The following is a 22,463-nucleotide window of genomic DNA, read 5'->3' as shown; positions in this document are numbered from 1 at the left end:
ATTGCTAGAAGGGAATTGATTTCCTTGCATTTATTTTTGTAGTTGTAATACACAGGGGCGGATTTGCGTCACCCGAGCAACTTGCTGGTGGAGATAAAGTTGCACAAATATTGAAAAGGGAAGTGCTCCGGCTCATTATGGAGTTTTCTCTCTCTCTCTCTCCGGAAGAAATAAGGATTTCTGCTGGATCCTAAAATACTGAAGCCGCTTCTATTTTGGGCAACCAATCTCGCAGGCACATCCGCTCATTTAGGCCGACTTGGAGCCTATCAAAAACAGGAGATGACCTGAACTTCGGCGAGGCGCTCTGGGCTTCCTGCCGATACTTTCTTCTGGCAAAGGGAGATGGTGTGTGTGTGTGTGTGTGTGTTGGTAGAAGCGAAGCCGTTTTGTTCTCCTTACCAGAGATTCTCTGGTGGGAGGTGCTTAAGCCTGTCTCTACCACATCACGTTCACATGCTCAGAAACGCTCTTGCTTCGAGGGCTTCCGGGGTTTCCCCACAACACCACTTTATCCCAAATAAGCAATAAGTCCAAAAGCAAGAACAGCTTACACTGAGAGATTCCTCGCCCCCACCCGCTAGCAAATTAAGGGGGGGGGGAGGTGGGAGGGGTTAAAAAACCCTCAAGAGTCCGATCCTGCTGCTGTTTATTTACCAAAGGAAGTTGAAACTTGTCAGGGCCGGCCACACCTTTAAGGTTAGGTCACCTAGCCGCACTATGTGTGAACTTACCTTCCTGCGTCAGGTGTTTTGTGCTCATCCACCCCTACTGTTGTCCAACTTGGCAATAACAGCCAGAGGTGCACATAGGTAATTTTGGACCCTGGACCCAAAGGCCTATGGAGGCCCCCCACCCACCCCCACCCCGCTGCACGTCAGGCATCATCCCCCACACACACTCCGGGGACAACCGCAGTATTTTTAACATGTGGAGTATATTTATGAAAATATGCAGTAGCAGAAACATTTCAACACACAACTTAACATATTCCCATTCCACATGGTTCTTTCCCCACTAACCCCCTCTGTCTTTAAAGCACCCAACACAGGCCTCAAACACACTAGGCCTCCAGGCACAGTACAGGCCAGCAGCGACCACAGCTCACCAAAAGTCTAAAGAGGATTAGGGGTCAGAGCACCACTGAGAACAGTAACCCTATTTTACTAGTGAGATAGGGGACACTGAGGTCCCAAGGTGGCATTTAGAGGCACGCTTGGAGCTAGGCACCCGTTGACTCCTCCTCTCACTCCTCCTCTCTCCTCGTCTCCAGTCCATTAGCCGAATTCGCATTTCTACAGGTGCCAAAATGTGAGTTTGCATTCTGGCACCTCCCAGTCAAAACTCGATCCAGATCTTTATGGCCAGGAAGGCCTTCTAATTCTTGGGCTCCCCTGTCTGTTCCCCCCCCCTTTTATTTTCCTTTTCCTGAATATGGGGACTCTTGGATTTGGAGTTTGAGTCTGGAGAGTGGCAGGCTGGAGGTGAACAGATAAGGCCTTAACTGGTAGTGATCAGATAAAATGAGGCTAATAACTTGGGCCTCACTGACTGACTCATTGTCATGAAACATAGGGAGCTGCCTTCTACCCAGTCAGACCATTGGTCTATCTAGACAAGACCATGAGTACTGTCTATGCAGACTGGCAGCAGCTTCTCCAAAGTTGCAGGCAGAAATCTCTCTCAGCCCTATCTTGGAGATGCCAGGGAGGGAACTTAGAACCTTGATGCTCTTCCCAGAATATCTTACAGTGCTCACATGTAGTCTCCCATTCAAATGCAACCAGGGCAGACCCTGCTTAGTTAAGGAGACAAATCATGCTTGCTACCACAAGACCAGCTCTCCTTGGAACCTTATGCCTGCAAGCATGCAGATGCTCTTCCCAGAGCTGCCCCATTCCCTAGGAGGAATATTTCACAGTGCTCACATATTCAAAGGCTAAACCAGGAAAGACAGAAGGTAGGTTCAGAGGTACATTCCAGACCCGTCCAGACTACCAAAACAACAAAAAGAAAAATCCGGGAAAATTCATTAAGTTCCTAGAAATTGCAGAAAAACTATCCTGTTGGAAAGCATGGGGCAGGGGTATAGCTATAATTGAGTAATAGGTTCAAAAACCCGAGGGGGGCCCATCTCCTGCTATGGGGAATAGTGCTTCATAGAGATGATTAGAGTCTCATAGAGATAAGGCATGTTTGCAAACTGCAAGGTCTCTTACTAGTATAATTTATAATTATACTAGTAAACTGATTGGCAGTAGATGTTTCAGGACAAAGAAAAGAGAGAATCTTACACACAACCTATAATAAATGTATGGAATTCTCTACCGCAAGATGTGATGGCCACTAATTTAAATAGCTTTAAGGGGGGATTAGTTAAATTCAGATTCTGCCACTCGGTGCGAAGGGCATAAGGAGCCTCCAGGTTCAGGAGCAGTTTACCACTGAATCTACCATTTGCAGGAAAGCAACAAAAGCAGAGAGCTATGGCCTTCAAGTTCTGCCTTTGGCACCTGAGCAGGAAGGCAGTCGCTGGGGCTCTCTGCTTTTACTTTCCCTTTGGCCATTGGGAACCAGGATGCAGGATGAAATGGAACTTTGGTCGAATCCAGCAGCAGGAGTTCTTCTTAAGTTCTTATTGCTGGTCTTTACAGGGCCGATTTCTGCTTATTACTCAAATAAGCTAAGCTAGTCTTTGGATTAAAGTCCGAATAAAACAGGGGTCCCCAGATGCTGTTGGACTATAACTCCCGTCACCCCCAGCCTGGCTGGGGACACTGTGCCTGGGGATGATGGGAGTTTCAGCCCAACAGCATCTGGGGACCCAAGTTTAGAGAGACCCTGGAATAAAGACTTGCAAGTCCAGGTTGGCCAGCTGCCCACTCTACTCTAAGGCAGAGCCAGGGATTTTCCATCTTCCTCTGAATGACAGAGGAGCCAAGGCCTGCTCCGAGGAAAAAGAGTCAGAAGCGTATTGGGGCAGAACCACTTCCGGCTGCAAATGGGTGTGCCATTTTAAAAAATGAATTATCATATCCTGTCTTCTTCCTGTTATGCTCGTTTCCCCACATGCAAGGAGTTTTTCACCTACAGGGACTTTCAAAAACACAACCAACCAACCAACCCCCACCCCCCAAGCCTAAAGTCATCTCGCTTGTTCTCCCGCTCTGGAACACTGCTGCTGTGTTCCACCACAGGGGTGTAGCCAAGGGAGAGGAAGGGGCCGTGTTCACCCCCCATCTCCCCAGTGGCCCCTCGGACGGAGATAATAAAGAAAATGGGCAGGGTGAAACTGGGGCGGGCCCTTAGGAGCTGGGCGGGTTCATCCACTCAATTATACTTACACACCCCTGGTGGTGTTCCCTCCTTATTCGCTGAGTTTGAAGACCAAGCTCTATCAAAAAGAGACAACAGTCACCCTTCTCTTTGAACCGAGTTACTAAATGCCAGCGTGTAACCAAAACCGTTTGTTTCCTCACAACAAAAATGGCTGCAGCCTTCACTCTTAGTTTGGAAGCCAACCGTACCCGATTCACACCCTGCCCCTTAGAAGGGACGAAGAAGAACTCATATCTAAACACAGGTTTTGGAAGGTCAGGCCTGCAAGCCTATACACACGTGTAGGTATAGTGGAGGAAGAAGCCCCAAGTGGATAGACGCTGTTGCGGCTGCGGCTGCGGCTGCGGCACCTTCCACACGATCAAAGCGTCTTAGTAAGTTAGTTAGTTAGTTCTAGGAACTCCAGCCGGATCGGTTTAGTGCCAGGAAGAAGTTCGGAATGAGCGCGTGTGTAGGCCCAGCAGCCTTTCTTGCAAGTTTAGAAAGCTGGAAGGGGTGGGAGAAAGAGTGGCAAGAGCTGTGTTTGTGTTGCTTAGAAGAACGTAGGAGGAACCCTGCTGGATCAGACCAAGAGTCCAGTGCCCTTCGCTTCCAACAATCTACAGCCCCTTGTCTCTGGATGCTCAGCACACAGAGTTGGAAATCCACCGCCACTCTCTGGTTTTTCAGCCTCTGGTATCCAGGGGTACACTGCTTCTGTTCTGTACCCGGAGTTCCCACTACCCTAATGGCAATGAATAGACACCCTCTTCTACTGCAACCAAATATATTTTAAAAGCCGCCCAAACCAGCCGCAACCCCTACATCCTGTGGCAGTGAGTTTGACAATCTAAGTTATGCACTGTGTGAAGAAGTACTTCTTCTCCGAATATTGCAGAAAGTTCTCAGTCCGGGGAAAAAGTCATTCCTTTTCATAAGTCTTTGGATAGAAACTATTTTGGGGGCGGTTATGGCCCCGGGAGTCCTAGGAGGTCTTAAACAATAACATATGGTCCCCACCCTTCGAAGAACCACCCATAGAGTATTCCCTTGCCGTTCCATAAGGCATGGCGCCCAGCCCTAGGTCAAACTCCTTTTGTAACATATTTAGGAGAGTATTTCCTATGGGTTATTTTTAGATATCCTTAGACATTTAAAAGCTGACCGAGCGGTTTTTCTGCATCTTTCCGCTCCTGTATCCAAAACCGCTTCCTCCCCTTCTCTTCCCCATTATCCAATATACTCCAAGCAGGTTGGGTTAGGCTGCAGAGCAGTTTCCTTTTAGCGGCTAAAGAGGACGCAGGGAGACATTTACATTTTCAAGGATCTGAGTGGGACTGGGAGGCCCAAATCCGGTTTAGTGGGAATTTTGCGTGTGGGACAAGAATGTGGGACCCAAATCAAACAAGGAAAACTGGGATTGTATGTTATACTTCACCTTTTCAGAGGGAGTTTAATTTCGTCTGTTTGGGTGGTTTTACTCTTTCCAGACAAAACAATAGTATCAACCTACACAAAACAGATTAATAACTGAAATCTGCACTTGAGAAGGCGAAGCACTTGGCTTTAAATCAATCTGAATTCAGTCGCAACAGCTACATCCGGATTCAGACACATTTACATGGAAGTAAATCTTCTGACTTCCTTAATATTAATCAAAACAGTTCAGAATGCGATCTTAAGCAATTAACTGGAAAGAGAAGTTTCATTGAAGCAAGACGAATAAAGGCCACCGGGTCCAACAAGCCTCAGTGCTTGCGTTTAAATTTTGGCATTAGATCGCTAGCATGACAAGTGTGAGCCGGCAAGGCAACTTTACACAATACACACTTGTGTAACTTCTGCCTTTTTCATCCTGTCCACTGGAGAGAAAATAGAGTTGATTTTGCCATTTTAAATCCACCTAGCCCTCTAAGATCAGCAGTTAATTAAGGTTTTTTGTTTGTTTGTTTGTTTGTTTGTTTGTTTAAACTAAGTTCATAGGGGTTTTTTTTGGGGGGGGGACTCACCACAAAGTACTCTACATCCCCTGGAACTCAATAGCCATTCTTCCAATGACTATCATGGAGGATTGCACTCATACAACCTAGTCCTCGCCCAAAGTTCCTCCTCATTATCCAAGGTATCAAAGTCCCGTTTGCTTTCAGTGGGAAAGCACGTGTTTTTTTTTTTAATTATTATTATTATTATTATTATTATTATTATTATTTGATTTCTATACTATTTCTATACCATAGTCAGTGATTTCTCTACCACTGACTGAAAAAAAGGCAAATGGATGGAGTTTTAACTCTGGCCTCCCTGTTAAAGTGACCCTTGACCCTCGAATGTTTTTATGTTAAATAATTCCCGTTGGCCTCGGTGGCATTTACCTCCAAGTAGTATACGTAGAATCGAGTCACTAACTGAACTGCATAGGATTACAACGGGATTGTGTTTCGAACCTAAACTGAACCTCTTGAAAGTAGGTGCCTGCCAAAACTAAGGTTTTTGGCAGCATTCCTCTTAAATTTCATTTTAACTAGGTGGCAGCGCTGATGTTTATGAAATCCCTTTTTACAATTTGAATTTCGGAATTTTAGAAGACAGAGTTTTGTTAGACTTTTCTCTCCCAATAATGTATTTTTAATTGACAGAGTTGCTTCGCTCTTCTCTCACCTTTGAGATTTGGATCAAGCAGATTTGGGCTGGATCCTAAGCGCACTTGCTTTGAATTTGGTGAGTTCCTAGGAACGGGCAGAATCCAGGTGTCAAGAGACTGATATAAACATGCACTCCAACAGACTGGCAGCAAGTGAGGCGCGTTGACTGAATATTTACTCCGGAGATATTGCATAAGATTCCGTCCAAGTGTGAATGCAGGAATAATTCGAAGCGGTGCCACGTGATAAGGAACTGCAGCTGCAAGTAAGTATTTCTTGTTTATTGACATCCCGCCTTTCCACACCAAATAGGGCGCTCAAGGCGGCTTACAATAAAACAAGATAAAAATAGAATCAAACTTCCTACAACATAAGAAAACAATATCAAAACCACCAACCAAAAACACAATTAAAAAGCACGCTGTGATCCAAAGTCAGTCGGAGCTTTGGTTAGCAAGCAATAGTATTCTAAAAAATCCAACGCCTTTTCTCTCTTCTAGTTGCTGAGAGGAAGGATAACAGTTACTTGTCTTCGGGAGCACCCTTCTGTGCCTCGTTCCGATTTTTGCTAGCCAAACAAGAAAACGCACGTTAGGCCAATCCTATACATCTGTATTCGGAAATAAGATCTCACCGAGTTAAACTTACTCCCGGCTACGTACACATAAGATGAGGACCACGATTTTATACACATGCACGTATACTCCGTTTTAAGGGCGCGGGGGGAGCACAATCAGTAGCACAGGCAAAAGGTAAATTGAAGTAATAGAATTTAAGCTCATGGAGTCCTGCCGCGTTCAGAGTCCATTTTCATCCATGTGAGGACTGGACTTGTAGCGAGGGAAGGAAGCCATCCAGAAACATACACAGGTTGTCAACAAATACAAAGGAAATTGAGAGTTTGCTTGGAATCCGGCATAATAAAGAATAATACCAATAAACAAACAAACAAATAAATCTATCATTCTAATAATGGGGTTCAGAAAATACTTTTAATGCTAGGATATATGTTCCCAGCACCTGATATCTTACTCTCTAATTCACAATGGCATCTTGGGGATGTACTACCCTCGATGTCCCGATAGTCTGCCCCTTTGGTTACTGGAAAAAGAATCGAGGTTACTGGTTCTGAGTTAAGTCAATTAAAAGAGCAATAAAATAAAATACGAAACTTGCACAATCCAGTCACCGCAAAGTCCATGTACTCCCAGTTGGTCTCAACAGGAGAATAAGGCATCTAGCTTTCTCTTATTGAAATAAATGAGTTTTTAAAATATGGGACTTCTGCTGTTTGCGCTTCTATAGGCTCAGTAGGAATTCTTATTTTAAAAATACTCAGGTATTTAAGAAAAAGGAATAAGGAAAAAAAGACAACTGAAATGTAAGCATCTTTGAGTAACCTACACCTGAACCGTCAGGAAATAAATCCCACTAGAATTAATGGGAGCACTTCCAAGGAGCGTGTTCAGGATAAAGGTGTTAAAATATATCAAAAAAGGACATACAGAATTCTTAGTGGTGAAGAATAGTATAGCAGTATAGTAACCCTCCCCTTTTTGCGATTAGCAGTGTTATTGGTTTTCAGCATTAAACAATTACAAATATAAACAAGGTATCCATCATATGCAACCTCCACACCTTTCGCTCTTCTAACCCCTGTCCAAACTGTATACATATCTAACCTTTGTCTACCTATCCGTTTGTCTATATTTGAGGTCGAGCACTTACAGCAGATGCTAAGCACCCACTTTACAAGCTAAGTATTTACTGAATATTCTGTGTAAACCGACTTGGTCCCAGGCATTTTAGTGCAAATCAGAGACTGTTGGCGTGATTGGGTGTTGGATTTAGGGCAAATTGTGTGTTACAGTATAGCAGTATATGACTATAATAATAAAATACACACTTCATATTTACTCAGTAAGGCTCAGAGCATTTTTAAGTTCCACTGATTTCAGCGACGAAGTCAAGTCCGTGATTAACTTTTCCCCATGAAAATAAATGTTTTAACTTACGTTAGGGCATGATCTAAACTGAATCATAAGGTGGCGGTTCTACGTGTACTTTCCTAGAAGTAAGCCCTATTGAACACAGTAGAACTTACTTCCGAGTAATTATGCACTGGGTTTGTTTGTGTTAAATCGCTTACTGCTCCCCTTTGCTTGTGAAGGCCTTTGCAACATATCGCAGGGCATCTTTTTAAAAAATCATGCATATACAATCATTATTAATATAGATTCCACACTGAAATTAGGGGAGGCGACGTCTGTTTCTTAAAAGGCTCGCGGGGGAAACTTCAGAGATCTCTTCCCTCCCTCCTCCTCTTCCAAAGGAGCACAGAAAAGAGACCTATTGATAACTGAGTTTATATTCTTCAGCCCCAGTTAGAAAGCGGTAGTGAAAGGGGACTAGCAAGAAGGAAGCCCTTAATCTGATATATTCGCGCACCGGCCTTTGATGGAGTGCAGCAATAGGGACCATGCCAAGGAAGCAGGCTTTGGAGCTACAGCCCTTTCCTTCTCCCAGGAAGTCTCCTTAGAAGGACGGGCGGTGGGAAGAGAGTACTGAAAGGACATCTCTTGCGCCTGCTGGGGCTGCTCCGACAACCTCGTTGGCACGGCGTGGGCGCGGCTTGCAACTTCCCCACCTTCCTTTGTCTGCCACACCTCTGCTGCTCTGATTGGTCGCTTGTCGCCCAATCAGCTGCTGGGAGAAGCTTTCGCTCTGTACGCTGCGTTAAAAAAAACAGAAAAGAAAAAGTTTGGCAAGTCGCTTTTGCAGAGTGGTGTGAGCGGGAGGATACTTTTCATTTTCTCCCCCCCCCTCCCCGCTCCACCTTGCAGAGTCGAGGGGAGTTTCTGTTTTCTGGGGTTGTTGTTATTTTGTTTGACGCGCCTGCCTTTCCCAGCGGCTGGCTTGCGCGCTGCGTGGCCTCGTTTCGCCTCCCTCGCCGTCGTCAGGGATGCCCCCAGGCCAAGAGGAACTTCTGCACTGAGCTCTCCAGGCTCGGCTTGGCTTGATTGGCTGGGGAAAGGGGGTGATTGGCTGCTGGCTGGCTGGGAACCGGCCTTCCTTGGTCTGTCTGTGTCTGTGGGTCGGGCTGGGCAGCAGAAGGAAGGAGCCGAGAGTGGAGGGGGCGGCAGCGGGACCAGCAGGATGTATACGGCCGGACTGGCCCCCTTTTACGCATCCAACTTCAGCCTGTGGCCAGCGGCGTATTGTACCCCTGCAGGCCCGGGCGCTGGTGGCTGTTTCCCCTTGGATCCCGCAGGACTCAAGAAACCTTCTTTCTGCATCGCGGATATCCTACATGCCGCCGCAGGGGAGGCAACAGCGGACGGCCTGCCCGGGGGTCCCTCGGCCAATCTGGCCGCCCACTTAGGGGCAGTGCATGCCCACGCGCAGTTCCACGCCGCGGCATCCCCGCTCAGACCCACGCCCGTGGTGGCCCCGGACACTTCCGTCGCCTTCCCCACCAGGCTCTCGCCCCTTTCGGCTGCTTACCATCACCCTCACTCCCAGCATCACCGATCTCCCACCGGAGTTTCTAGTGGAGGCGCTCCAACGCTGGGCAGAGGACAGACCCATCAGACCCATCCCGGCTCGGCTCCCGCGCCCTCCAGCAATGACTTGAAATTTGGGATTGATCGCATTTTATCCGCCGAGTTTGACCCGAAACTCAAGGAAAGCAACACCCTGAGAGGTAGACGAAATTCTGCTGGCTTTTTGGGAACGTGTGACTTGAGGCTTGCTTGTCAGTTTTTGCAGCTAGGATAAGAGAGCATGTCTGTGTGAATGTATAGATAGATAAGCTTCACTGGCTGTCATGATGAAGAAAACTGCTCAGCGTAATCCCATTGGAATTAAAAGGACGGGTTAGGCACGGCCGGACTTTTGCTTTTAATTTCAATGGGACTGCTCTGAATAATTTTCCTCTTCATGTCAGCCACTAATGTAAATGACGCTTGTGAAGAATCTCCTGGTCCACTGTGCCATCCATCGATTGGTCTCTTCTCTCAAAGTGTGTGCGCGCGTGTGCGCGCACCTTCGCGCTTGCGTGTGTGCATAGATGGGCAAGCTCCACGCATTTCAACTGTGCTTGGTACATAGCCTCCTAACTCTGCCTTAAAACGTGTATATTCTCTTTCTTAGGTAGCAGGAAATAGGATACAAATATTATTTTCATATTCCGACACCCTCCCCTGGTAGATGCGTGTCCTATCCAGGCTTCCACCCTTGGCACCGCAGGGCTACTTAAACTGCAGGCCCTTACCTACATCCCTGGCCGTGTGGAGGGAAGGAGAAGCACTCTGTGGTACTGGCAAAGAGGAAGGGCAGTTTTGTTGGCTCTGCCCCAGTTCGTGTGTTGTTCTTACCCCGACCCTGATCTCCTTCAAGGAAAGAGACATTTCCCAGCAATCACATTACTTGAAAGCAGAATGTTCTTTGCGGTGGTTGTGGGGGGAAGGAATCAAACGTTGCCTTGTTTATGCGGTTGCTCAACGGAACGAGGAGTTGAGCAACGGGATTGCTCAAAGTTTCAGAAACCATCAGAAGACCATTCAGGCCAGAGTCCCCATCCGGAACACATTTACATGGAAATGTGTCCAGTTGATTTCTACACCGCGTTTAAGATGTACTTGAGCGGAGTTCACTTTCCTTTGTAAGGGCAGAGCAAAATTCTCAGGCCGTACAAAGGCTAAGTTTTATTTGGGGATGGGGTCAAAAGCCCGGAATAAGTTTTCCAGCTGCACAAAGGGCGACCCTCGGGGGGCAAATTCACCCAATCGCCTGCTATATTAGTAGGCAGGCCTGCAGTAGTGGGTGTGAATTATGAATCTTTGTAGTCAGTGTGTTTCGATTTTACGGCTCTGAATTTGGCAAATATGCTCAGATTTAATTCCGAGGGTGGGTCACAATCCCCTAACTCCCAAAATATTAAAAGCAACAGCACCATCAAGGACCACATGGTCTTCCATCTTTATTCTGGGAGTACAGCGCCTTATCCGGCACCTAGTTAAACAATTCCTTGGATTTCAAGCCACTGAGCCCTAAATGCCGAAGGGCGAAACGTTTAGCAAAAATCCCTGAGTTTCAGTGGATTGCCCCACCCCTAAGTAAATGCGTTTTGTAGTCCTTTTTGACACAAATTCAAGTAAATCGAGATAAAAGGGTACAGGATCAGGCCATAAGAATGGAATCCGAATAAGTTAGTAAAATTAACTGTTGTTTTGCCATTGGCTTGGGGTGCAGATTCTAAATAGTAAATATTTTTACTTTTTAAAATGAAGAACAGAGGTGGGCTTTCAAGGGCACAAACAGTTTCAGTCTTCCCCAGAAAGTGTTTAATTGCAACCTCCTCTCTGTCCCGCAGATCTTCAGGGCATTCACCGGGCCCGAGGGGAGGATGATCCTTCAAACCAAGTCCTTAAGCTGATCCCAAGAGCTTCACTTGGGAAATAAAGATCCTCTTGGTTTCCCGGGTGAGGCTGTGAAGCCAGAGCCTACTTACTCTAGAGAAAGTCTGAGGTTTTCATTGGGGATTCTCCTGCAGCAAAGGAACTGGAGATTGCAACCTATATTGCTGTGGCCCGGATCGCCCCTTTGTAGCCCGAGCTTAACCCACATTTACCCGGAAGTAAACTCAGTTGATTTTAACTGGATTGACTTGGCGTCCATAGGATTTCAGTCTGCAAGATTTCAAGTGTTGAACACCTTCCCAAGTAAACCCTCTTTAAGGCCATAGTGTGAGTGTGCTTAGTTAGGAAGATGGTCACCTCAGGCTGCAATCCTAGGCACGCTACCTAACCCGTTACCAAGTGAACCCAGTGGGCCTTCCTCCCGAGTAGCCATGGATGGGATCGGGCTGCAAGGCTGCAATCCAGACAATACTTATTTGAGAGTAAATTCCTTGGCAGTGCCACCATTCACATCCAACTGTACAGTGTTCATTACAAAGCACCATGTCCGGCCCGCAGGCTTTCAATCCTAGCGGTCGCTCGGAGTCGCTTCGGGACGTGCGCCTTTCTTCTTGCCTGATGATAACACCGCTCTCCTTGTTCCTGTTGCCCACAGATCTGACCTCCTTATTAACCACCAGCCGCCCAACTGGGGTTCATGTCCCCGCCTTGCAGCCTCCAGCCGGCCAGTTCTTCGCGTCTCTAGAACCCATTAACGAGACCTCCGGGGTCCTGGGACCCTTAAACACAACCCCAAGGAGTTCAGTGCAGCACCAGTTTCAAGACACTTTTCCAGGTACAGACCCTTCCCCTCGCCTGTTTAAATCCATCCCTAGTACGGGTCAATCCTCGCCTGCTTTCCCACCCCACCCTATTTTTTATGCTTCACTTCCTACGCACCCTTACTTGGCAGTAAGTGCCATTGCATTCAGTGGGATTTACGTCTGAGTAAACCTGCCTGGGACTCGGAATGTACGCTTAGGATCCCAGCTGCCTAATCCGAACTACACTGTTGGCTTCAACAGACCTTCCTTCCAAGCAAAGAAAGATTTAGGAAGGCGGTCCCGTATGGGCGCCGTTTTGGTGATCAGTGGCGGTGGTTAATGTATCAAGAGCTAGGAAAGAGACAAAAGCAGTTCTGAAGCCTGATAACATGCGGTCTGAAGAAAAAAGGGCGCTTGCTCCCTTCCGCCTTACCTAAATGCCCCCTCCCAAACACCTTCTTATTTGGGACATACACTTACCCCTACTATCTGGTCAAAAAATTCCTTTTTCAAATGTCGGCGCTCTTAGATGGAACGTGGGGAATTAACTGCCCCTATTCAACCCAGCATAATGTTCTTTTACTGGCAGTTGCTGGTGTCTCCCTTGCATCTTTTTAAGAATGGTGAGCCCTTTGGGGGCATAAGCAATTCTCATAGTAAACCACTTTGAGAACTTTGTGGGGTGGTGTTGAAAAGTGACATATAAATATTCTTAACAACAATATTAACATAGAACTAGATTCCCGCCGAGCTGATGGATTTTTAACATTTGGAAAGCAATGGTGTTTGGAAAGTTAAGGGTTAATAAAGGTAGTTCACTTTCGGGGAGGATCCGAGAGTGGGGAGATTGTTGTAGGAAGGGTGGACACCTTAAAACAGACTGGTCTCCAGGGGGTAATTCTACGTGATGGAACAGACCTAAACCGTGCAGTGAAGGGGTGAGGGGAGATATGTTATTTGCAGTGAAACAGCGGCAACTCCCAAATGCACCAGGTCAAAATGTTAAAGGAAGAGGTGTCCACCGATCTATTATTAGCAGTGGCACCCGGATTTTAAATGCATTTATTTAAAGTCAGTCCCGTACATGTGCAGAACCGTAAAGTGTACCAGCAGCCAGTGGCTGGCTGTTATGTGGCCCACGTATAGAATTTAAATGTGTCCCTCTGTCTCTGTCTCTCTCGTTGTCTAAACCCACTGCAGGTCCTTATGCGGTGCTCACGAAAGACACACTGCCTCAAACCTACAAACGGAAACGGTCCTGGTCTCGAGCAGTTTTTTCCAATCTCCAAAGAAAAGGCTTGGAGAAGCGCTTTGAAATCCAGAAATATGTCACCAAGCCGGACAGAAAACAGCTGGCAGCCATGCTCGGCCTCACCGATGCTCAAGTAAGCGCCTTGCTTTTAATTCCTGTCTTGACCAGTCAGTCGGTAGCCTCATATGAATCCCTATCCACAGTCCACCTAAAGTGCAGCGGAAATCATCATCAATCATCATCATCACCATCATCTCCTCCTCCTCCTCCCAATGCTACAAAATTCATGCACGTGGCATCTTACAGAGTAACAAGCAAAACAAAAATGGGGAAAGTCTGTTAAAGCAATAAAACTCCCCTTTCCCCCAGTTTTAAGGTACTTTACAACCTAACAGATTTGTTTGGTGACAAGCTTATTTCGCAATAGCAACCCGGCAGCCTGTGACTGTTTAGAAACATAGGCAGCTGCCATATACCAAGTCAGACCATTGGTTTGGTTGGTTGATTGATTGATTGAGTGCCGTCACGGTGTCCACTCTTAGCGACCACACAGATAGATTCTCTCCAGGATAATCAGTCTTGTCTTCAGCTTGGCCTTTAAGGCCTCTCAGTGGTGCATTCATTGCTATCGTGATTGAGTCCATCTACCTTGCTGCTGGCCGTCCTCTTCTTCTCTTTCCTTCAACTTTATAGACTTCTCAAGGGTCCGAAGTATGATAGTTACCATTGGTTTACTCAGAGGTAAATCCCACTGCGTTCAGTGGGTCTTCTGTCAAGTAAATTTGCATGGGACTGTAACCTTACATCTGTTAGTCTTTCAGGTCTCTCTCTCGGCAAAACACAGGCCCCTGCCCCGAGGAGTTTACAATCTTTGTACATTTATTTTAGAGTAAATTCTATTGCACTCCAGAGAGCTTACTCCCCAATCAGCATACATAGGATCAGGTCTCTTTTATACAAGTGGGATGGGGTGGGGGGCGAAGAGAGCACAGGAGGGGTGTGGGGCCTGGAGACAACAGTGGAAAAACGCATGAGAGGAAAGAATAACCTGAACGTCGGTTTGGGCTTTTCCCCCTTCCCTCGCAGTAAACTGAATTTGTAAAGTATTGCACCGCTAATATGAGGTATTTCCGCATTGCTTGGTGCTTAGTAATTCAGTAAATACGTGTCGATTTACTGAAGCCATCAGAGGGAAAGGTCCATAACGTTAGCTCTAAGATTTATGTCAGTTACACTCGGGGTGTTTATTTTGGCTGCGAGTGGAAAATACCAGCGAGAAAGTGCGAGCTTGGCTGAGAGGAGAGAGGAGAATCGGGGATCTCACAAAGCCTCGTAGGAAACGCCGCTGAATCAGGGCGCGCCGGAGCGTGTGCGTGCGTGCGTGTGTGAGAGAGAAACTTTTAGGGCTGTAGAACAAATGCAGGCTCAAGGAAGAGAGGCCCTCCCTCGCGCCCAGCCAGCATCGAACAGAACCCTTTGAAAGAATCCAGCCCGCCTCGCCTGCAGATAATCGCTGTTGAATGAGGTTTGGCTTCCTGGTAGGGACAAGAAAGAATATCTATTTCTGGTCGTCTTTTCACTGTTCACAAGTGCCAGCCAAGGATGTGTGTGTCATGTGTATGTGTGTGTAGTCTTGTAAGGGGAAAAGTCTTGTTTTGGAGAGGAGCAGCCTTTTACTTTCCTCCCTGAGCAATTAATTGCCAAAAAATCCAACACTTCTGGATAGAAGAAGACCATTTCAAGTAGATCACTCCATTGCACACCGGATGTTTCAAAAGCGTCTTCTAGAACCTTCTTACCTTAAAACAACAACAAAAATTGATATTTATATACCTCTTTTCCACAAAAGTTCCCGAAGCGGTTTACACAGAGAAATAAAAATCAATAAATATGGATCCCTGTCCCCCAAAGGGCTCACCATCTAAAAAGAAACATAAGACACACCCGCCACTGGAGGGATGCTGTGCTGGGGCTGGATAGGGCCAGTTGCTCTCCCCCTGCTCAATAAACAGAATCACCCCTTTTAAAAGGTGCCTCTTTGCTCAGTTAGCAGGGGACACAGAAAGAATCAAAGTACTCTGTGCATATGTCTATTTAATTTGCACAAAGAGAAATAATCTCTTTCTCACAACCAGTCTTTGCTATATATAGAATGATAGTCGGAAGTTGGGGGGTTTCTAGTCCAATCCCCTGCTCACTGCAGAAAATTATATATTCACACGCAGGTATGTATAAGATTGGGAAAAACTAACTAACCATCTTCAGATACTTGGATCCTAAGCAAATGTTCATCATCCACACAGGCGCACAACAATAAGTAACCATGCAACGGCACATATCAGTCTCGCTCACAACTTCTTATTAATGCAAATATATACTGGATATGGTAGGGTACAGCATATACGTTGGCCCAATCCAGCTAAAGTTAGTCTTTAGAAGTCAGTCTCAGAGTTACTTCCGAGTAAGCATGCACAGGATCGGGCTGCACTTCTCATTGAAAGCAACGTGATAGGTTATCACTAAGTTTAGATGAACAGGAGTCTATAGCTAAAATACATCCTTTGCCTATACCTTATTTATCTGGGAGTATGCCCCGTTGAATACACTGGAACTTACTTCTGAGTAAACATGGGTCGGATTGGACTGCATAGCCGTGTAGAGAGAGCCCAATTTAACACGGGTGCCGAATCTTACACGTGTATAAGGCCACTGATTTTAATTAGCATAAACATTCTTAAAATTCCTTGTTGGATTGTAGCCAGGGAATACTAGAGAAGGTTTCCATTTACAGATAGATACCAGTATATGAGACGACTTGTCTGTCTCTCCCCAACATTCACAAATAAACTACACATCTAAGGCACGGTGCAGCCCAAAATTAATATCATCATCATCATCATCATCATCATCATCATCATCATCATCATCAATCATTAATAATGAATTAATAATAATTAATAATTAATACACTCTATTTGTTAGCCGCCACATAACAAATTGTTCTCTGGAAAGATTACAACAAATTAAACACTTTCGAGCCCCACTGGTGTCAGTGGGAGAGTTAAGGATGTACTTCATCGATTTAAAAATCAATGGGGCTTGAAAGATCTTAACTTTAGCAGGATCACTGTAGATATAACAGAGGGATAATCCTGATGTCAGTTATTGATGGCACACGAAGACGTACAGTTCAGGACTGTAGCCTCTAGGACGGTATATTAGCTGCTTAATATTAATTGGGGGGGGGGAATCCTATAGATTTCAAAAGGTTACTTTTTGAAAGTAGAATGCTGAATCTCTGGGAATGGAAAACCCCCGCTTTAAATGCAGACGGTCCAAGTTCAGTCGCTGGGTATGGCTGGGGAAAACTCCTGTCTGAAATCCTGGAGAGCCGCTGCCAGCCACAATACTGAGCTGGATGGACCAATGGCCGGACTCCTTAGAAACAGCTTCCTGTGTTCTTTTAAGGCGATATCTTCAGCTATGCACGTTCAAAATATAACTGGTATCCGCTGCATAATATCCTTCGCTCGGGTACACAGATTTCTTTTTTGAGGCAAGTTCCTCCAGCCTATATACCCAGCTCTGTTACAACTATAAACGGCTGTTGTGCCACTGAGGAAAAATCTCATTGGGGATTTCCCACTAGTTGCCAGAACAAACATGGCCAGATTAACGCTCCGGTACTGCGCGTATTTACCTTTGATTGAAAGTCCCACTGATTTCAACGGAGCACAGAAGCCTGTCGAACTCCGCCGGCACTACTCACTTGGTCCGTTTTATAGGGGATTTTATTTTTTAAACGCCCTGTATTTTTAGAGGAATAACTCAATGCTTCTGTATTTTGCTGTGGCCTGTAGTTTCAATGATGTTTTACATTTGCTGGGAGCCCCTTGGGGCGAGGGGGAATCAAGGTGTCCAAATATTTATACATTATGCAGGGAATCACGGGTACTGAATGTGACATTTAAAGCAATTAATGTGAAAGGCCCAAACTAGGGAGGGCAAAATACGATTTCTTTCTTTCTTTCTTTCTTTCTTTCTTTCTTTCTTTCTTTCTTTCTTTCTTTCTTTCTTTCTTTCTTTCTTTCTTTCTTTCTTCTGAAAGTACTTTGTACCTTTGCAAATTCATCTTTGGACCATTCACCCTACATTGGATTATTATATATTAGCGGCCTATATATTATTTCTGTAATCTGCTCCTACGTAGGTTTTTTTGGCCATTCTTTGACAGATAAATGGAACTGTGGGACTAAGGCCTTGTAGATGTGTGATGTGAGAGACTGAGGGAGGAAGGGCAGGAGGAAAGGAGGCAGATCAGCATGATGAGATGTATGGTTTAAGGTTCCCAGTCTTGGGTCCACAAACTCTCATTGTGCTAGGGTTGATGGGAGTTGTAGTCTATCATCATTTGGGGACCCAAGATTGGAAGCCCTTGATTTATGAAGATGGAGCAAAGAGACTTTGCGTGAGGATGTAGGCCAGCTATTGGAAGAGGACACTAGCACACTTGCTCTGAAGGGAAAGGAAGGAAAGCAAAGGAGTGCTAACACACATGCCATGTATTTGATGGCCTACATGAGGAGGAGAAATACTCAAAGTAGTCCCATTGGAATTAAAAGAACATAAGAGCAGCCCTTCTGGATCTGGCCCAAGGCCCATCCAATCCAGCATCCTGTTTTACACAGTGGCCCACCAGATGCCTCTGAGAAACCCACAGGCAAGAGGTGAGGGCATACCCTCTCTTCTGCTGTTGCTCCCCTGCAACTGGTATTGAGAGGCATCTTGCCTCTGAGGCTGGAGGTGGCCTATAGCCACCAGACTAGTAGCCATTGTCCTCCATGAATTTGTCTAAGCCCCTTTTAAAGCCATCCAAGCGAGTGGCCATCACCATTTGCAGAGAGTTCCATAGATTAATTACATGCTATGTGAAAAAGTACCTCCTTGTGTTGCTCCTGATATTCCTGGCCTTCAGTTTCATGGGACTTTTAATTACAATAGGACCACTGAGTAATTTTCTTGATCATGTCCGTGAATATATTGTGCAGCCCAATTCTATGCTTGTCTCACTATCAGTGGGTCTTACACCCGGTGCATAGGATTGCATAGGATTGCAGCCTTAGGCAGCTTTATAAATGTTAAATGATAATGACCACTTAAACTCAGACTTCCCCATGCACTTAAAATACCTAGATATTTACTTTCACAGTACTCATTTACTGACACATCATACCGTTATTCCAAGCTTTGTCTGAAATATGTTTCTTTTTAAAAAAATCTATGCCCAGGAGGGCTAGAATGTTTTACTCTTTTAAAATATTAATTATTAAAGCATTCATTTTATGTTGGTGAGGGGGATCCAAAGTCATAAGTCGGAAGTGGATGCTGCCCCTAGTTTTGTAGTAGGTGTCTGTGCATGTATGTGAGGGACAGGCACTAGTCTGTTCCGAGTTTTGGTCCACCATCACCTGATCCGCAGCGTGGCTCTGCTCTTTGCAGGTAAAGGTCTGGTTCCAGAACCGGCGCATGAAGTGGAGGCATTCTAAGGAGGCACAGGCGCAAAAGGACAAGGAGAAGGAGCCCACGGAGAAGGCGGCAGGGGGCGCTGTGGCAGCAGTCGAGGGCGACACTGAGCGCAGCCCCAGCCGTTCAGAAGGCGAGAGCGAAAGCAGTGAGGCAGATTCCCTTGACCTGGAGCCCGGCAGCGATGTGGAACGGACTGAGGCAGGAGCCGCCACCGACCAGCCCCTGCAGCGGCACAGCCCAGAGCTGCACCACCTGGCTAGTTCGGAGACAGCAACTCATCCCGAGCCGCCTTCGACTCCTGCAGGCTTAGATCCAGGCAGAGAGCCGCTGCGGCGCCCGGAGTCGTCCTTTTGCCTGCGGGACTCTCCGTGACTGCCTTCCCGGGGGGTAACAGCTGGCTGGAAGCCGCCACCAAAAGCCCCAGCTCCGAGTGATGCCCCCATTTGGGAATCGGAGCTACCTACTCTCGAACTGCGGGTGGACGCGCGGAGTACCAACCCCTGTTATAGGTGGAGAGAGGAGGGGTCAGAGGTAATCACCTCCTAACAACGGGAAGATGTGGCGTATCAACTTTTATTAGAGATGAGGGTCAGAGCTAGCTTTCTCAACGGTGGTGAAGGAGGTCGGGTAATAACTCCCAACAGGGGGTGGGCTGTACCTGTGTCTCTGCGGGGAGAGGGCGATTCCTCAGATCGGAGAGGGTCAGAGTGTGCACAGCTTATTGGTTGGGGAGGGAGAACGCCGCAGATAAAGTCCTGGAAAAACTGTCCACACTGGCTGAGTGGGGGTGGGGGTGGGCTTCTAGTGGAGGAGCTCCTTGGGCCAAGAAAGTCACAATCGTGCCCCCCCCCCCGGCTCCTATCTAATGCCTCCAGCAACCCGATCCGCCCTAGTGCTCTTCTCCTCCATCGTTCACAATGTGAAGCATTTTAGCAACCAACAGTCCTCGCCCCGCCAATGTGTCGCTTTGTATAATCTGGCCAAGAAAGACTGCACTGGAGAGGGAGGGAGGAAGAGAGAGGGAAAGAGAGAGAATAAAAAGTAGGTTGTAAATAAATTGTTTGTTAAATTGGTTAAGCCTATTTTATTTGTGTTACTGGAGGGAACGATCTGGATGGGCTGGTCCAATCTGGGAAAAGACAGTCGGGATACAGCAGGGCTGAACAACGCGGGTTCTTCCGTTGTTGTTGAACTACAACTCCCATCATCCTCAGCCACAGTGATCAATAGTCAGGGATGATGGGAGTTGTGGTCCCACATCTGGGGGGATGGTAGTGGTCAAAGTTGTGCAGCACTGGAGAGAGCCTAGGAAAGGATTTGCATTATATGTACACACACACATCTAGGGGAGGAGAGCTGGTCTTGTGGTAGCAAGCATGACTTCCCATAGCTAAGCAGGGTCTGCCCTGGTTGCATATGAATGGGACACTTGATGTGTGAGCACTGGAAGATATTCCCCTCAGGGGATGAAGCCGCTCTGGGAAGAGCAGAAGGTTTCAAGTTCCCTCCCTGGCAGCATCTCCAAGATAGGGCTGAGAGAGACTCCTGCCTGCAACCTTGGAGAAGCCGCTGCCAGTCTGAAGACAATACTGAGCTAGATAGACCAATGGTCTGACTCAGTATATGGCAGTTTCCTATGTTCCTAGGCGAGAGAGTAAACTCCTTCCCTCAGTACTCACAGAACGCAGCCTTATTTTCCATATAAATGAATGATTTTTTAAAAGTGGCTGAAATTTACCAGCTTAAATGATAAATTTAAATTTGTCTCCTTGATGAGTGCCACACTGATGGACGGTTCTGTAAAATAATGATAATGGGCAGAATTCAGACTAAGTCATGAATGAAAACTCTAATTTCGATGGTACTAAATTTTAATGGTACTAAATCATGGTTAACTTAGGATGGATCCTGCCCAGTCTGTTGATGATTCAATAAAATGTTGAGAGCAAGGTTCTAAGTTCAGAAGCCCAAGAACTTGTCCTCTTCTTTTACAATCCTTAAAAAAGAAATAGTAATAATATACATCTAAGTGGATCAAGCAAAAATCTCGAGGATTAATCGGCTGAGAACCGTATCGCAAATCTTTCTTGTGATTTTAATGTTGGAGGGCCTTGAGGAAAATAGAGATGGGATATGCAGACATTTTAAATCAATAAAGTCGCAAGAGACAATCCTTAGCGTAGATCCGGAGTGTAGAGTCCGGTTCTTCTATGCATGCATATACACTCAGAAAGAAGCCCCACTGCGCCCACTTGAGTTTATTCCCTAGCAGTGTTAGGATCTTAGCCTTAGCAGGCGTAGAGAGGGGTCGCGCAGGGATGGCGCCAGTACTTCTTGACTTCTCTGGCTGTTGGGGTGGGCCTGACCTTGGGGGTTGTCATGGAGAGCGCCTGCACCTGAATTTGCAACTCCTTCACTGGCCCTATGCAACTCGGGGGCGGGGGAACCAGCCTCTCTGAGTAAGCATCTTTAGGTTCGAAGTCTTAAGAGAGACGCCACTATTCGCCCAGTTCCGGGAAAGCCGAATAAACCAGACTCTGAAATATCCTTTCGTGGCTAGCCCCTCCCCCTCTGCCTTAAGCAGTGACGTCTCAGTAATGTACCTTGGCTTCGATCTTTATACAAAGCCACTGTTGGACTGCAACTACTTTAAATACACCGGTGGGGGGTGGGGGGTGGCGAGGATCTCAAAGCAAGCTGAGGCAGACCACTCTTGTTTTCATGAATCCACGAGAAAGAATGACAGAATGGTCTCGAATATAATTTTCCCTGATCAGGCAAAAGGATGTAGAAATTGTCTTGCTGGATTAGACGAAAGGAAGGTCAAGGAAGTCCAGCACTGGCTGGGCTCCAACAGTGGCCCCTGGGAAGCCAACGGACAAGGCACGAAGGAGGGAGCCATCCCGTTATAGCTGGTGAGAGGTATACTGCCTTTGAACATGGAAGTTCCGTCTTAGCAACTCTTGGCTAAGAACGATATATCCTCTATGGATGTCTCCAATCCACTCTGGTGCTGCGGCTAAATGAAGTCTTGGTTTTCAGCCCTATCAGATGTCTTTCAGATCTTTCGTTTCAGATCCCTTTCCAGCCTCAGGAAAGCCAAGACCTTCCGCCTTATGGGTGCTGAACACGTGGAGGGGCCTCTCTTGCGATAGGGCAGCGCGACTTCTGAACTAGAAGCCCAGGTAGGGCTTGAATGTATATCGCAACACAGGTGCGTCAGACGCAGGCTGCTCTGCTCTGCTGCGCTCTTACTGGAGAGTAAGTTCCGTTGAATTCGCCTTACTTCCAGGTAAGGATGCCTAGGGCAAGATTGCAAGGCTGCGATCCTACGGACAGGTAGTTGGGAATAAATGGCAGGGGGTTCCGTGATGACGGAAGAGGGGGAGGGGCTAGCCCCAAATGGGTTTGGCAGAGTCTAGTTTCCTTTCCTTTCGCGGAACCGGGCGAAATTGTGGCGTTCTTTAAAAGAAAGGAAAAAACAGGTTTGAGGGGGAGAAAG

The 22,463-nt window shown here is 46.6% G+C and overlaps 1 protein-coding gene across 2 annotated transcripts; it reads left to right on the top strand.

Moving 5' to 3' along the window:
• Positions 1-8,719: 8,719 nt before the first annotated feature.
• HLX (H2.0 like homeobox) lies at positions 8,720-20,034 on the top strand. 2 transcript variants are annotated; one of them, XM_053283956.1, is made up of 4 exons: positions 8,720-9,663; positions 12,036-12,215; positions 13,384-13,568; positions 18,935-20,034. In XM_053283956.1, the coding sequence occupies exons 1-4, from the start codon at positions 9,117-9,119 to the stop codon at positions 19,331-19,333; spliced, it is 1,311 nt and encodes a 436-aa protein (XP_053139931.1). In that variant the 5' UTR covers positions 8,720-9,116; the 3' UTR covers positions 19,334-20,034. The 2 variants fall into 2 exon arrangements, with proteins under 2 accessions (XP_053139931.1, XP_053139932.1); XM_053283957.1 differs by lacking the exon at positions 12,036-12,215.
• The last annotated feature ends 2,429 nt before the right edge of the window (positions 20,035-22,463 follow it).

The sequence above is a fragment of the Hemicordylus capensis genome, chromosome 1 (assembly GCF_027244095.1).
Source record: "Hemicordylus capensis ecotype Gifberg chromosome 1, rHemCap1.1.pri, whole genome shotgun sequence".
NCBI lineage: Eukaryota > Metazoa > Chordata > Lepidosauria > Squamata > Cordylidae > Hemicordylus > Hemicordylus capensis.
The sequence above is the reverse complement of the archived record's forward strand: the minus strand, read 5'-3'. Positions and strand labels throughout refer to the sequence as shown.

Excerpts from the sequence above, each read along its gene's own strand:
- HLX (XM_053283956.1), top strand. The coding sequence starts at position 9,117 with ATGTATACGGCCGGACTGGCCCCCTTTTACGCATCCAACTTCAGCCTG. Across the intron at positions 12,216-13,383 it reads GTTTCAAGACACTTTTCCAG|GTCCTTATGCGGTGCTCACG; the intron begins GTACAGACCCTT and ends AACCCACTGCAG. Across the intron at positions 13,569-18,934 it reads TCGGCCTCACCGATGCTCAA|GTAAAGGTCTGGTTCCAGAA; the intron begins GTAAGCGCCTTG and ends TGCTCTTTGCAG.